At 37.0% G+C, this 14,945-nt stretch overlaps 1 protein-coding gene across 2 annotated transcripts in view; it reads right to left on the bottom strand.

Annotated features, from left to right (window-relative positions):
* Positions 1-14,945, bottom strand: part of HELZ (helicase with zinc finger) — a 71,285-nt gene that overhangs the window by 44,521 nt on the left and 11,819 nt on the right. For both annotated transcript variants that reach the window (XM_086473437.1, XM_086473438.1), the window contains exons 7-11: positions 14,423-14,621; positions 13,224-13,331; positions 12,575-12,872; positions 9,000-9,267; positions 3,988-4,321 (exon numbers count right to left, since the gene is read on the bottom strand). In XM_086473437.1, the coding sequence (XP_086329563.1) occupies positions 3,988-4,321; positions 9,000-9,267; positions 12,575-12,872; positions 13,224-13,331; positions 14,423-14,621 (1,207 nt within the window). The remainder of the gene's footprint in view (positions 1-3,987; positions 4,322-8,999; positions 9,268-12,574; positions 12,873-13,223; positions 13,332-14,422; positions 14,622-14,945) is intronic.

The raw sequence follows: 14,945 nt of genomic DNA, 5'->3' as shown, positions 1-14,945 counted from the left end.
CACACCAGAAATATTTCAAATTTCTACAGCCATCTGGACTGACGGCTTTCACAACCACTTTACAGAAGCTGGTTCTGTACTGCCAATTAACAGAGGAGAAAAACAGCAACAGAGTAACGACGGGGTGAAGCTGGTCCATCAGCACCATCACACACACGGGGTGAAGCTGGTCCATCAGCACCATCACGCCGCCGAAGAGACAGGGCAAAGCTGCAGTTCAGCACCCCGTGCCATCCCAGAGAAATGCCACAGAGGTGGCGCAGTCATTCTAAATGGACCACCACGCCCAAAGCAGAAATCTGGTCTCAGATCTATCGATTTTCTCCTCTAGCACTCACTGATTCTCTATTAGCCAGACCGTTATTACTTAATCACACTTTAATCTCATGATAATTATTGCTACTAACAGAAACTTCAACAAACCAAAGCAATACTAGAATATATTTTTGTAAATATCTTTTCTGACAACATATATAAAGATTTTTAGAAGTCCTTGTCAGCTACATTAAGTTTTCCTTATACACTACAAACAAAAACTATTTGTTGGATTAAAGATCCCTGTGGTTATAAAATAACACAGCAAATGTGAGGGGAGAAAAAAAAAAAAGATAAAAGTTAGAAAAGCAGACCTTCTCTAAACATGACAGGCCTCAAAGTCATACAAACTTCCCTCGTGAACCCTCTCCTATGGAGGAGAATTCCTCCTACGGAGGAATAACTTAGCCTTCTAGATTTAACTGCTTGTTGGGCCTGACACTCCTTTATCTGCCCACAAAGTCACTTCCTACCATAGGGGATCCCACTTGTAAAAACCCTCCTGTGCACCAGTAATGTTTACTACTTGAAGATCATCTCCTTCAAAAGTATCTGTAAAACACAGCTCCTAGCATTCTCTTTTTTCTAGTGTATTCAAATATTACCCTGTTCATATTATTACATAGCATGTAAAATCAACACTTTGCTGTAAACGAATAATGTTTGCTTGTATCAGTGCACAATGTGGCCAATAACTTTCAGTTTCTGGCACATACAGACACTAAATATTCATCTTGACTATCACATTTTACAGCATGATGTAGAACCATAACTTTGAAGAAAAGGGCAGTAACAAATCTGTACAACGTTAAGCACAGAGTTCACTAAAGCGATTGTAACTGCCAGGAAAACTTTTTTCAGTAGGACATACGAACATTTAAGAATTATTTTCCTCACTATTCCACCTGTAGTTTATGCCTATCCGCCCCCTCAGTAAATACTCTGGTCTTCAAGAGCAGTGTGGTTTAGCACTTGCCAAGAACAACAGCGCCAGCTCATCCTGCCCAAGGGAGACCTCGAGCTTCCTTCCAAAGCTCTGTCCTCCCCATCCCTGCCCAGTGCTCATTCACCTGCCCAACAATGCCCCACAGATGTTTGGAAAAAGACTCCCACACAAATGGCAATGCTCCCAATCTCACAGTTAGATCTATACAGGAAAAATATCTTTCCTCAGACAGATCCAAGGCTAACAAAAGACCACTCAATATAACAATGATAATCTAAATGCAGAAAAACTGCAATGCTCATCTGAGTGACACGCTAACAGCCCCTTCTGGGAGTCCAAGCAAGGTGTCTAGCATTAAATATCTCTTATTATCTACCTGCATTCACCACTTCCTTTAACAGCTTGTTATTTGTTTTTAATCCAGTTTGGATTGAATCAAATAGTTATATTTGCTGTTACAGAGTACTGAATGAGGCCATCTGTGAAGGAGAGGCATGTAACCTGCTTTAATATATATTCCACAACAAGAAAACAGTGGGAAAGGAAGTTAATCCATTGCCAATTTCACAGAAGAGGATACAGAACAGAGTAACCACTCCAAAAATAAAACAGTCGCATGTTAGTTTGGTCATCAAAAAGAGCAGCAGCCAAGGCGGTTTAAAGCACCAGTTCACTCCATCCCACCTTCATGAATGATACACTTGACAAAAGCAGAATTAAGTTATGCCTGGACAAGAGGCAAACAAGTGATCAGGAAGTTTCCAAGATGAATTATTAGAAGAGGAAAGGAAGAAAGCCACCTAACTTACGCAAAACCTACAGAAATAAAAGCAATTTCGTTAATGTTTACAAATCACATAGGGAACACTAACTCCACTGAAGATAACAGCAAAATTCCCAGCATCTTTAATAAAAACGCTATACATCCACATTATAATATCCTCAGTTCTAACCTGAGGACCCCTTTCCAAATTTTCATTCAAAACTTAATCAGAAAATATTTCCTCACAATTAGAATTCATTAAAATATAGATAACACTTTAAGGATCTGACCACCAGTTCGCTGATATATGTATGAAGCACTAAATGATTTCACAAATAACTTTAGGACCCAATTTTTAATGCAGAATAGCTTTGCTGCCTCAGGCAAAGTTTTGTAAGATTCTCGAAGAAAAATAAGCCAGTTACTGAAGCCCCAGCTCATTTTGCATTCCAGTGGAGTTTCTGATAGAATGAATTAGTAAGTTTAATTATTGTTTTAAGAAAACAAACACAAAGCCAAGAGCCCAGAACAACATAAGTCTTCCCAGACCAATTATCCTTGTTAAATTAAGACATTAAGATTCTTGCATATGTTTCCCCAAAACAAAATGAATGGGAGGAGATAATCGTTTGGTGAAAATGCATTCATTTCCAGCAATGCCAGTGACCTTAATGTGAGGTTATTTCTGTCTGGTAACAAGATCAATCACAAGGTCTACAGCAGAGACACACTGGGGATGGGTAAGGAGTTTAAGTATTTAACTTAAATAGAGCTTTGTCTTCCCTTACATGCATTTACATCTAATGCATTATCTTGTTAGCAACTACACAATATTAAAAAAAAAATTATCCTTGCTCAGTTCATGTTAACTGCAAAGCAAACAAAAGCCTGATCTTACTGCCAACAGAATTTTCTCTAGCAAAAGTGTTACAGCTCCTCATTTTGAGACTGAATTGTCCGCAGAGCGAGAGCCATGGAGGCAAGTATTATCATTCTGAAATACAGGATATATACAACAGAAGTATTCATTCTCCTTCCCCATGCCTCTATCTACCAACCTTCATCATCTTCATCAAGGAAATACTGTCAGTCAAAGACTTTTCCACTGAAGGACAATATTCCTTTTGTTCTGATATGGGCGCAGAAAGCAGCACGAGGCCCATTCATAACCTCAACAGACCTTATTAAAAATTAATCTCACCTCAGGCCTAGGAACAAATAGTGGAGTCCACAATGACACAAACAAAAAGAATGAGAGATACAAAATAAAGAGTCCAAGATGCATTATCGAAGACTGACTTCTAGCTGGCTATGTCAAGAGCAGCAGAGAAATTTTTTTTTTTTTTTTTTTTTTTGAGAAAAAGCACAGGAATTAAGAACACCCTCCTTTGACTTGATTAAGAAAAGAAAAGTCCACACAGCAGAAGTAAGCAATATATTCAGTGGTTTTAGAATGAGGGGGAGAGTGTGTGTAGGTCTGGTGGAAGAAAGCCCATGAACTACCCACAAACACCCACCTGCAGGAAAACAAAAAGACAACAAAGCTTTTCTTTCCAAGTCCATAGAGAGAGGGCTTTGTATTTGAAGCAGAGATGTAAAAACAACGTCCAAGACCATTTACAAATCACACTCTCAAACCCATGCGATATACAAGCAAAAATCTGCAAGCAATGCCTAATCATCTCAGAAGAATTTTGCCAGAAATGAAATTCGTCACAATGTATTTTTACTCTGCAACAATTCTAAAACATTAATTTCTTTTCTAAACAGCACAACACACACACGTACATTTATGTATTAAAAGATTTCACCTATTTGAAATTCTCATCCGTACTCTACATTCTGTGTTTGATGATGAATAATAAAAATCTTTTTCATATCTTCAAGCAATTATTTTGGGTGGAGCCAAAACAGACAAAATGCAAAGAGTTCCCATACCAAAACCACTTTCACTCAGACTTACCTGCATTTCACAATCTGCCCGAAGATTAAGTTCTTCACAGCATTCCCTGGATACCCTCAAGAAGATATAATCCTTTGTTTTCTCCTCAATGGCTGCTTCATAAACCTTCTCTTTGGTTCCTTGGGTCTGCGCTGACTTCTCTTTAGTGACAGGCAATAAATAAACAGCATTGACTTTGGTCATCACCAGCCGTCCAGCCAAAGTGTCTTCCGAAAGCGTTTCAGTGAGCTTAAAGCGGCCAAAAAGTTGTCCGTTTTGGGCATACTTTGCACCTCCAGAAACACCAGTGAGCATGAAGCTTGCTACAATCTGCAACTGCACTTTTATGTTGAACCTAAGTAAGAAAGCATCAAGTCAGTGCAGAAAAGCGCTCCCAGACTCAGAAGTTTCATGCGTTCAGACTGAAGGTTCAGTGCCTCACATTTTGAATGTATAACTGCTAAACATAAACAAGTATAGCCAAACTGACCCTTTGTAATTACAGAGCTGTCAAACGTTCACACATTTGCCTTTTGATTATAGCCTGTAAAACATACATTCAAAAAACACCCAACATCTATGAAGCTTAAAATCAAATACTAGTTTTCCTGAAACCAAAATAAGTTTAGAGTGAATTTGAGTCACCAGGCATGTCCCAAAGCAGTAAAAATTTCTATTTAAATAGTCTGTAAGCTTATGTTAGATATTCAACGTGCAGGCAAAGAGAGTAAGACTCCTATTTATTACATGTATCTCTTCCAGGCTGCACACCAAAGATAGTAATCTACATCTTAAAAGGTAAATGGTATTATACCCATAATTCAGAGGGATTGATTAAAATGCCTCCAAAAAAATCTGAATGGAGGCATTAAAATGAGATAATTTTATTTGAAATGAGGGAATGGCACCACAGGCTCAGCCATATAAACCATCTATCCACTGAATTCCTGTTAGCAGCAAGTTCCTCCTGTAATCAGAGATGTAACAGATTCATTCTTTGTAGTTACCGTTTTCTAGAAGGCACATGCATAACACATTAAAGTGACTTATTAGCACATATTATCAATCTTTCACCAAGACATAGTAATCTCTTCCTAGAGTGTTTGGCTTTTTTTTTTTTTAATACAGATTGCTTCAACCTGGTTTTAAAAAGAACAAAAGAAGAAAAAAGTCTGAATTTGCAACTACAGAAAAAAAGTAAAACCCAAAGGTTTTCACGAATGCTAAAATCTCTCAGGGAAAAAAACCTCATTTTCTTATAGTACTTCTTATACTCACACTGGTTTTATTTGATCTGTTCTTCTAATTTCTATTTTAACCTAATAAACTGGTAATTTATCATTTAAGCCCTGTAGCATCAATAACCATAAGCCTGTAACACTAAAATCCAACGTTTTATCTCGCTTGGTAATTCAACATCTATGAAACCAATCAAATACACTTTTTTTCTGGCAAATCATGAGTCTTGCACAAAAATTGTAAGTTTGCCCCCTTGTGGTAATAGTTGCTTCTTTACATAACATGCGCATCGAGTCAGATCCAAATTTCACAGTCCTCAACTCTCAAAAAGCAAGAGAAGTCTTACTGAACATGGATTTGTTTGGTTCATCAGCAACCACAAACGTAACCGCACAAGCTACAGTTAAAGTAATCACTCAAAAGCATGTACTTCAGGGAACACACTAGAATTAAGAGCTAAAAAAGCCCCCAAAAGAAAACAAAAAACAAGCTTTCTTCTATACAAGTGCTGCACTACTCCAAAGGAGCTATCAGCAAGTTAGCAGCACCTAAAACAGCTCATGCCTCATTCAAGGGACTGTTAAAATACTATATAAAACATTTAACACAGTAAACAAGAGCTTGGCATTATTACTAAGATATAATCACTTGCTATTGTGAATTTATTTTGTTAAAACTTTCCTAAAGCTGAACTCCTATGCTGCTGAATATATATCAGCTCGTTCTCGAATTCAGATTTGTAAAAGTGTGCTGGAAAAAAAGTATTAGTGCCATTCCGAGACAAGGCACAAGTTAGTGTCTCCAGAAATGACTGAACTGAATCTACTGTGCTAAAGCGAATCTAAAGTTTCGAGATTATCAAGCAATTTCCATTGAGTAAGCTGACACCTTCTGGCAAACTGTTAAAACTACAAAATCCTCTAAGGATTAGATTTTTTTTAAAAAAAAAAAAAAAGAAAAAAAAAATCAAAAGTTGCATCTTCCATCTATTCCTCACCCTTGCTTTGCAGGTTTATACATAATAAGGTTTTCACTCGGGCTTATATAAATCAAACAAATAAAAACTTAACGTTTCCTCCTAAGCACCGCAAAATCCCAGCCTAATTGTAGTGTTAATGAAACCAGCTAAAAAAAAAAAAAAAAAAAAAGCCTGTTATTTAAATAACACAGAAATTTAAAAAAAAAAAAAACTTCATAAATCATTAATCCATTCAGTTCCAATGCAAACAATAAATTCCCCAAAGGCAAATAAACCCATTCTGAACAAAGCCCCATATAACAATGTCTTAAAAGTACGTTCAGCACATTTCCTCTTACATTTATACAGCACCGTTCAGACAGTGTGTGCAGTGTAACACCTACCTATTGATAAAAGTACTAGTAATGACAAAACCAAACCTATTTTCCACCAAAGCCAGTATTTTAAGTTTTCACAGCCTTAAGCATAAATCTGCTCTGTAATTCTGATAGACAGTGTACTGCACGGAAGGAGCTCTATGTCACCTCACACACTCGTTAACGCTCATACAAGAAAACACACAGTAAGTTCTAGCCACTCTAATATTCATACGCTGTTTTTCTTTTGAATGTGTAAGAGAGAAAGGAAGTTTTAAAACCATCAACAGATGTACGTAGGGCAAAACTTTCCAAAACCAAACTAGCATCTAGATCAGAACATTGTTTTGCTTTTACTTCTAGAGTATTTTTGCATTTGTAAATGAAGACAGCAGTGGCTCCCTTATTCTAACCTTTATGATTCGATTTTGTGATGTACTCATGTGGTGTAACTTTTATAAATGCCTCTTGAAATATTAGAATAAGCCAAATTTAAAAGTAAAGCTCTCCGAGACCATCCAGCATGAACTCCCTTGTAACTGATTTAAAGACTTTTTAAAGCCACTGCAACCTTCATCCAATACTTTTTTCAGTAGTTCCACTCAGGTGATCCCACATGAAGCCTGAAACGGTGTTTTCCAAGAAAGGGAGAAATCATCAACATTCTTAAAACCCAACAATTCACTCCAACCTGAACTGCAGACACTCACGTTACTCCAGTCTTGCCACAAAAGGCCATGTTGACAACCCTACTACTTTTACGATACACATACATAAACCCGTTAGAGAGCAACAGCTCATCAGCATTTTCACTCATGGCACCACTTCAGAGGTATTACAACCCACTTGCATTTGTATTTCTGGGTCCATTTCTAGGCTCGCAAGCCTGACACTTCACTAGAGAATACAAGTGTGTGATCTCAGCCACAGAGGATCAGAAAAGTGTGCTAGTTTGAGCCTTCTCGCAATGAAGTGGGTCAGCTACAAGATCAAAAGAATATTTCTGTCATCAACACTGTCAAAACAGAGAATTTCAAGAACATTATTAAAAATTACTTTTATTAATCTACTAGAGAGAAAAAAAAGAGCAGTAAATTATCACCGCACCAAATTGTCTAAAGAGGAAGCATTATACACAGGACACACTTATTTTTCATGGCTACAGGCACGCTGATCTGTAATTTCCTATGAGGCATGAGAGTGTAATTCATAATGTGAAAATTCACTCAGCAAAAATACTGTTTACTTTTATATCATATTTCCTAAGGTTTACTTTAAACCCACTTTTGTTTTAAAAAGCCTTAGAAAAGTCAACCTGATTATAAATATGTATGACGGAGAGTATTTCTGTATGCTGAAAACAGTGTTCAAGCACGATTCCTCCGTATGTTAGATTCAAGCTCAAGAGCAGAGTGCAGTGAAAAGATATGAAGAACAGAACGGAAGACATGAAGAAAAACAGTTCAAATATACTGCCCTTCATCTGAGATACAAAAAAGAAATGGAACCATTTTTCTGCTTTAAAAGCATTAGAAAGACAAGTACTCACAGTATTTTCTCCCTAAATTCTAGAGAAGTGATTCAGCTGAACCTCTGTGGCTCCCAGGAGTGGTTTGTCTTAAAATGACATTTCTGATTTGGAACTTAAGTAATTGATAGAACTAAATTTGCTGCCAAATTAGGTTAAAGGGAAGTTAGATCTTTTTGACTGTCCATTCTGAGTAGTGCAACACTTTACAACTCTTTCGTACCACATGATTGCAGGCAACATTTTTAACCACAAATATCAAACTACAGAAAAAAGGCCTGTGACAGTGTCTACATGGGAAGCTCACATCTCCTAACTGTATTTGTTCATGCCGCTAATCCAGTTGGGCAATATGTACATAACAACTAAAGATAGAACAAAAGAAACAATGTGTACTATATGCCTTTTATTAGGAACTTTTATTCAGAAGCTGGGTTTCAGCCTATTTAAATAATAAATATAGTAAAGTCAACTGCCACATCATCATAAGATCCGAGTTTGATCCACCCACAATTTAACCTTTGATACAAAGATTTCATTATTACTTTGCTATAACCTTCAAGGAACAAAAATACGACTCCTATTATTAGTATCTTTTTCTATAGACAGTCAAAAAACTATAAACAAAAATAATTATTATCCAGACATTTACAAAACATTGTACAATAGCTGTTTAGTGCCTCCAACTGTAAGCATAGACTGATACACGGTATTTGTTTTAAATGAGTTATCAGTCAATTACATTTGTTAAGTGCTAGTGACCTTTACCAAAAACTACTATTTCCAGACTCAGATTCAAATTCACTTCAAAGAAACAGGAAGACTTCGTATTTTAAACAAGCATGTAGGTTTAACGAAAAAAGTTGCTGTCCTCACTTTAATAGGACAGCAAGAAATATCTAAGAAATATTTTTATAAAGGTATCACTTACTTGCTAACTTCCTTATACTGTGCTATTTCCTCAATATAAAGGAGGTCATGTAGCCGTGACTGATAGTTGGTCTTGGTCAATGATTTGTCCAGGACAGATTGTGTAAATAGCTGGTCAGCAGACAGAGGGATTTGGTATCTGGTAAGAAGGCTCTTCTCCAATTCAGTAGTTTCATTAGGCTCAAATTCTACAATAGTCTTAGAAGTAGAATCCCAACGCTTAGCTGTGGTTAGTAGCTGTTGCCGTGCATGCATCAGGTATTCAAGATCTGGATGTAGATATATAAAAGGGAAAGGAAGTAAGCTCAAACTCTGTATGTGTTTGGTTTTCATTAAAAAAAAAAAAAAAAAAAAAATCCACAACAACAAAGGCCCAAAAAACACTACTAAAAATAATCCCAGTCAGAAATAATGAACTAAATGTAGGTAAAAGTCTCCTCTGCCTACAACACCTTTAGTAAGTTCATTGCTAATACTAACCATCCCTACTTTTCATGCGTACACAGAGAGCAAGAAGGCTCTCAAACAATACCTGAAAATAAAATATTCTACAGATAGCAGATAGAATTAATACAGACAAAGAAGGAAAGCACTTTTATTTTAATAATTACAAGCAACTTTGGCAATGCTTTCCAAGCCTAACTGCAACATCACCTCATTTCAAAAACATAAAGTAGTGAAGAACCTTAGAACATATATACTGTAAAATTTAAAAGATAATAAAAACAACTTGATAAACTAGCTGGTAAGAAATCATTAAATTTGCAACACTGTGAAAGCCTGTAAAAAAATTCTACAGTACTGTAATACGTGTATTCTGCAGATAATTGCATTATATAACTGAAGTTAGTTTGCGAGGCAAAACTTTGGAAATGTAACCTAATATGATATAAAGTTAGAAAATTAAAAGGAAATTAATTTTTCAGTATACCCTAATTTCAGGTACCACATAGCTTAAATGAGAAACAGAAGATCAAGCACTGTCTACAGCCACCCAAAATATATCCATTAACGGCACGAAACCATTATGACAACAGTGCACCAGTTAACAGAATTGCAGATGAATTGCAGAGCTGAAAATATTTGGCATTTATAGCGAAGCTATGATATCTTAATGTATTATCTCTGAGTAAGATCTGAGATAGGTATCCAGGATATCACACCAACGCTGAAAAATGTGCAAAAAAGACATTTTCAAATTCAAATTAAATACCTAACACCATCTTGACTGTCTTTATTCTAAAGAGAAGGAAAACAGCTTTTTAGCAAAATAAATCTCAGTTCTCCTTGACTATGACTACAGGAACGTGGCTTATCTTACTCGCTAATCTCACGTGTTCAGTAAGAAGCCACATTTAAATACCTACTTCGGGCCCAAACCATATTAGTAGCTACGGTTGTAGGGCAAGAAAAAGTCCATGTTTGTGTGGTATCTGTATTTGAAATCATCTCACCATGAATTAAGCTTTCTCTGGTACTAACCATACCTCAGACCACAAAAGCTCACTAATTACGCTGGGACTGAGCCCTTGTTCACTAGAAAGACAGCCGTTTAATTCCCAGCACTGGAGAGGCTTCCACTGCAAGCCTGACATAAACAGTTACTAGCACAGATTGCACCTGTGGTGACCCTTTCTTAAGGAGCATTTTGTATGTTCTCAGTGCACAGGAAACTTCTCTTCGTTCTCTTTTTCCATGGCAAATAAGGATTTCAAAATGCATAATGGAGGCTCCTCCACTAAAATATTTTAATATTGACCTTTCTTTCCTGCCCAGATATCTAGACAGGGCTCTGAATTACATACAGCTGCAGAGACCTCAGGCACCTTTCGGTTTGAAAAGCACTTCCACGAGATTCCGTTTCATATACACCAAAAGTAAAAGAAACAATGGGATCAGACGAACATCCAACACAGCTGTCCCTTTCACTTGCCTGCTTACACACTTCGATTACCTCAGCAAAAAGCCCAGGATATTGTATTTACCTTTATCTGCAAAGCACCTAGAAGTCTTTTCATTTGAAATAAATATTAGTAACAACCTGCTTGAAGACTTCAGTATCCCTCTGCACGCGGACAAGCAGTATGTGGAAAGGAATTATCAGTATTGTAATGTAATATAGTAATGCTAGAGAGTGCTATCTCAGCTTCATCCACCACCCTCACGTGGACTTGAATTGGCTATTCCTTGCATCACTTTGGTTCATAGTTAGTTTAAGCCAACAAGGACCCACACCACAGAATGGTTTGACAGTAACTCTGACTTTGCAAATAAGTTATGGCTTTGTTCTCTTGATCTTAAACAGGTTTACTATATAAAAGGACACCTGTTCTCCACAAACTCCATGTTTTAGGAAGCCTGTCAGCTGTGATTACCCACATTGCTACACGCAGACCATATAACAGATCCTGAAAAGACCACAGCCATGCTTTTAAGCAGAGTTTCTTGTTCACAATGCAATATTCTCTGCTTCAAGAGACATTACAAACTGTACAGTCTTCCTGCTCTTGGCTGCAAGTACTTGTGTCACCAGGAAGGATCAGTTCATGATCTTTGGTATTTGCTATTTACAGTTTCTTTTTGTTAACGTTGCAAATGTTAACCTGTTAAATTGAAAATAAAGGCCAGGAACAGAAAACTGCTGTTTTCTTAGTTTCATCTTTTTCCTTTTTCTTTTTCTTCCTGCTTACATCCCAGTGCTACAACTCCGTTTCTTTGGTGTTCTTATCTCTCGAATTTTCATTAAAAATTACCATACTCTGTCCCACCCCCTTGCTTACTGCCAAGTGACATAGTGACCTATATTTAGTCTCTTAATCTTTCAACTATAAATCAAAGTGCTTTCTTCTTTTTTGCACCTCTTCAAACATCCTTCCATTTGTTGACACCTGATAACGGAGTTATTTCAGGTTTGAACCGAGGCATAGATCAGTTTCAAAAACAGAATACAATCCTTCCAGTTACATGTAGTTTTCTTTTTTTTTTTTACTTGAACATACAGAAAAATATAGTTACACTTTCTCTCCATTTTCAAAATTCAAGTCAACAGCAATTAATTGAGTTACAAGCCTACACTTTGCCTCTTGCCTTTGACAACCCTAGTCAGCCATTGCAAGTGGAGAGAGAGAAGAGAAAAAAACAACAAACAAAACACAACACCACCCCACAACTTCTCAGATAGTCTGCTTAAACTAATGAATGAAATACCAGGTGTATTCTTATACAGAAACACTTCTCTCCACTGACCTTTTTCTGTGTGTTTAATGTTTTCATCAACACAAGAACAAATATAAAAACATAAACAGACTTTAACTTCCAGTGCTGCCTTCAGACACGTACCACACTAGAAATTCCCAGCCATATGCCAACAGAGTAATAGTCATACTCCAGTTATCTGCCTTATTTAGACCTTCTGAAGCTTTTGTCCACTATTTATATTCACATATATGATGAACATAACATAAAGTAAAGGACATCAGCTGTTAATACAGATGCTGTTCTGCCCAGAAACGTGAAAAGGAAAGAGATGGCATGCAAGATTTCCACTATTCCAAAAAAAAATTTTTAATACGTTACCTTCAGTTGAAGCAGCATCAATCATTACTCGTTGCATGAGGACTGGTTCTAATCCAAAGTCAAACACAACAGTTTGGCGAAAAGTTCCAAAGATTTCTGTGTTAAAAGCTATACTGACTTTGTATATATAATGATCTATTCCGTTCTGGACCATCTTTCCTCCTATCCATTCCTGACAGTTTTCTGGAACTTCTTGTGATACCTGGGTAGTGCTGTCTCCAGCAGATATTGCAACAATACTAAAATGTGGACGATGGGCATCATAAAGCAATGCCACGCGATACAGCATTCTTGCAGGCTATAAAAAAAATGCAAAAGGTTCAAATGAGAGTATTTTGGAAAACGGACATAATTTCAGGAATATCTTCATTTGCAATCAGACAATGAGAACTTATAAGAACTCTCAAGTTCGCAGAGCAGGTACGAGTCCTGCCTGCTTTCCAGAAATCTAGCCAGTCGACATATAATCACCAGAGCTGCTGGGAAAAGAGAGAGAGAGAGAGAGAGAGAGAGAGAGAGAGAGAGAAGGGATGGTGCTAGGAAGTTTCTCTATTTTAAGAAGGATTATGCAATTGAAATCTTAATCACAAAAGGTTATGGGCTGCATTCTAGTTATATTGACTCACTTTCAAAAGATAAGCAGTCCTACCTTACAAGTGAGAGCAAATGTCCACATCTGATGAGACTTTTTGGTGGTGACAGTTACCGATAGCTCAGGATTATGTTCTACTCTCACTCCTTCTACACATTCACTAAGCTAGATTAAAAGAAAAAAAAAGATAACATTAAACTTTTACAGGCAGTATCAAAACAAAAACATCCAGGAAAAGGTAGTCTTTTTTAACAGGAAGTAGAAAGAAGGGTTTCCCAGATTGTGCAGGATTGATGCAAGTCCTGCGTAGGAATTAATGAAAATACATGCTAATTCAGAGACACGAGCAAGCCAAATGTACTAGATCACACTCTGTAAGCAAAGAATATAACCATTTAAGGACAATTAAAGACAGGACTTGATTTTCAAAAAACAACTTAATTGTAAATGTTTAAAGTAGAAAATTACTTAGTTTGGAAAGAAGGATCTGATACAACAAGGTCCAAAGATTGCATTTCCAGAAGACCCCAGATCTCACCAACGTCAATGAGACTACCAGAAACACCAGGAAACTAAAATCAGGCTTTCTACTCATTAACGCATTTTGCAGAAAGTCCACTCTTCCCAGATTTTAATCAACAATAGATGGACCGAAAACTCCTTAGGGTCAGTGGTAAGTAGAGCTGGTCGAATGCTGCAAAAACGTTCTTTGGAATTCCAAACAGCTGCTGAGTTTGATCATATCCACACCCCACTCTTCAGTACTGAAACTTTTTTGAACATTTGGGGGACTGGCTGTTCTTCATACAAGTGCCTGCAGCTGCAGGCAAAGAAAAGGAGCCATGCACAAACAAGAGTACTCTCCACTAAGTTGTGAAAGCTTCGCCATTTATTGTTCCCCAGTTTAAAAAGTTCTGCCATCTAGTCAAGGAACAAGAACAATACCATGAGATTTGGCTGACCCATCCTGCACCGGGAACAGTAAATATGCAAAATGAACAAGCTGCGATTAACCGACAAGCTGTAATTCACAAACTCTACTGAGTTCCTGAAAAGAATGAGTACATTTGTAGAAATCAGCCTAAGTCTCTGGTATTTTTGGAAGAAGATATAGGGCAGGATGGAACAGGGAGCAAATTGGTTGGACAATTTCTTGGTAAGGAGTAATTCGACCAGCTCTGATAGTAAGGGCCAAAAACAGGCTCATCTGTTAGTTTTAAATATGAGCACATAGGGAAGTAGTATATTTTCCTTACCACTTTCTCAGGAGATAACGAATTCATCCATTTCTCAATCAAGGTTTCCATATAACTGCCCGAACATTGTTTGTTTTCCTTCTGCTGTTTTAATCTGATCAAGCGGGAAGCATATCGTTTTTGCCATTCTGTTAGCTCTTCCTGGGAATGTGCTGAAGTACACTGTGCACCGTACCTGCAGATCCCTTGCTCTAAAAATCTACATAAAATAGGAAAAACGATTATGCCTTGAACTTTTCAGACTCCAATTAAAAAAAGAAATTTATCAAAATTTTACTTTTAAAGCCAGAAGGACATTCTTTAACTCTCTCTCACATTACTAAAGGCAGCTTAGTCTGTGTGAACTAATTTGGACATACAGATATGTACGCAGCATTTCATAAGAGAGGCAGCAGCCTTTCTTACTGGAAAATCCAGAAAAAATATAGCAAATTTATTTTAAACTTAGGGAACAGAAGTCTTCTTAAGAAATTTCCAGCTTCAAAGAAGAAAGAACCAAGTGTTTGTACAGCAATTAACACAA

The sequence above is a fragment of the Leptosomus discolor genome, chromosome 15, assembly GCF_034619465.1.
Source record: "Leptosomus discolor isolate bLepDis1 chromosome 15, bLepDis1.hap2, whole genome shotgun sequence".
NCBI classification, from domain to species: Eukaryota; Metazoa; Chordata; class Aves; order Leptosomiformes; family Leptosomidae; genus Leptosomus; species Leptosomus discolor.
Note: the sequence above shows the minus strand (reverse complement) of the source record. Positions and strands in the feature narration are given on the sequence as shown.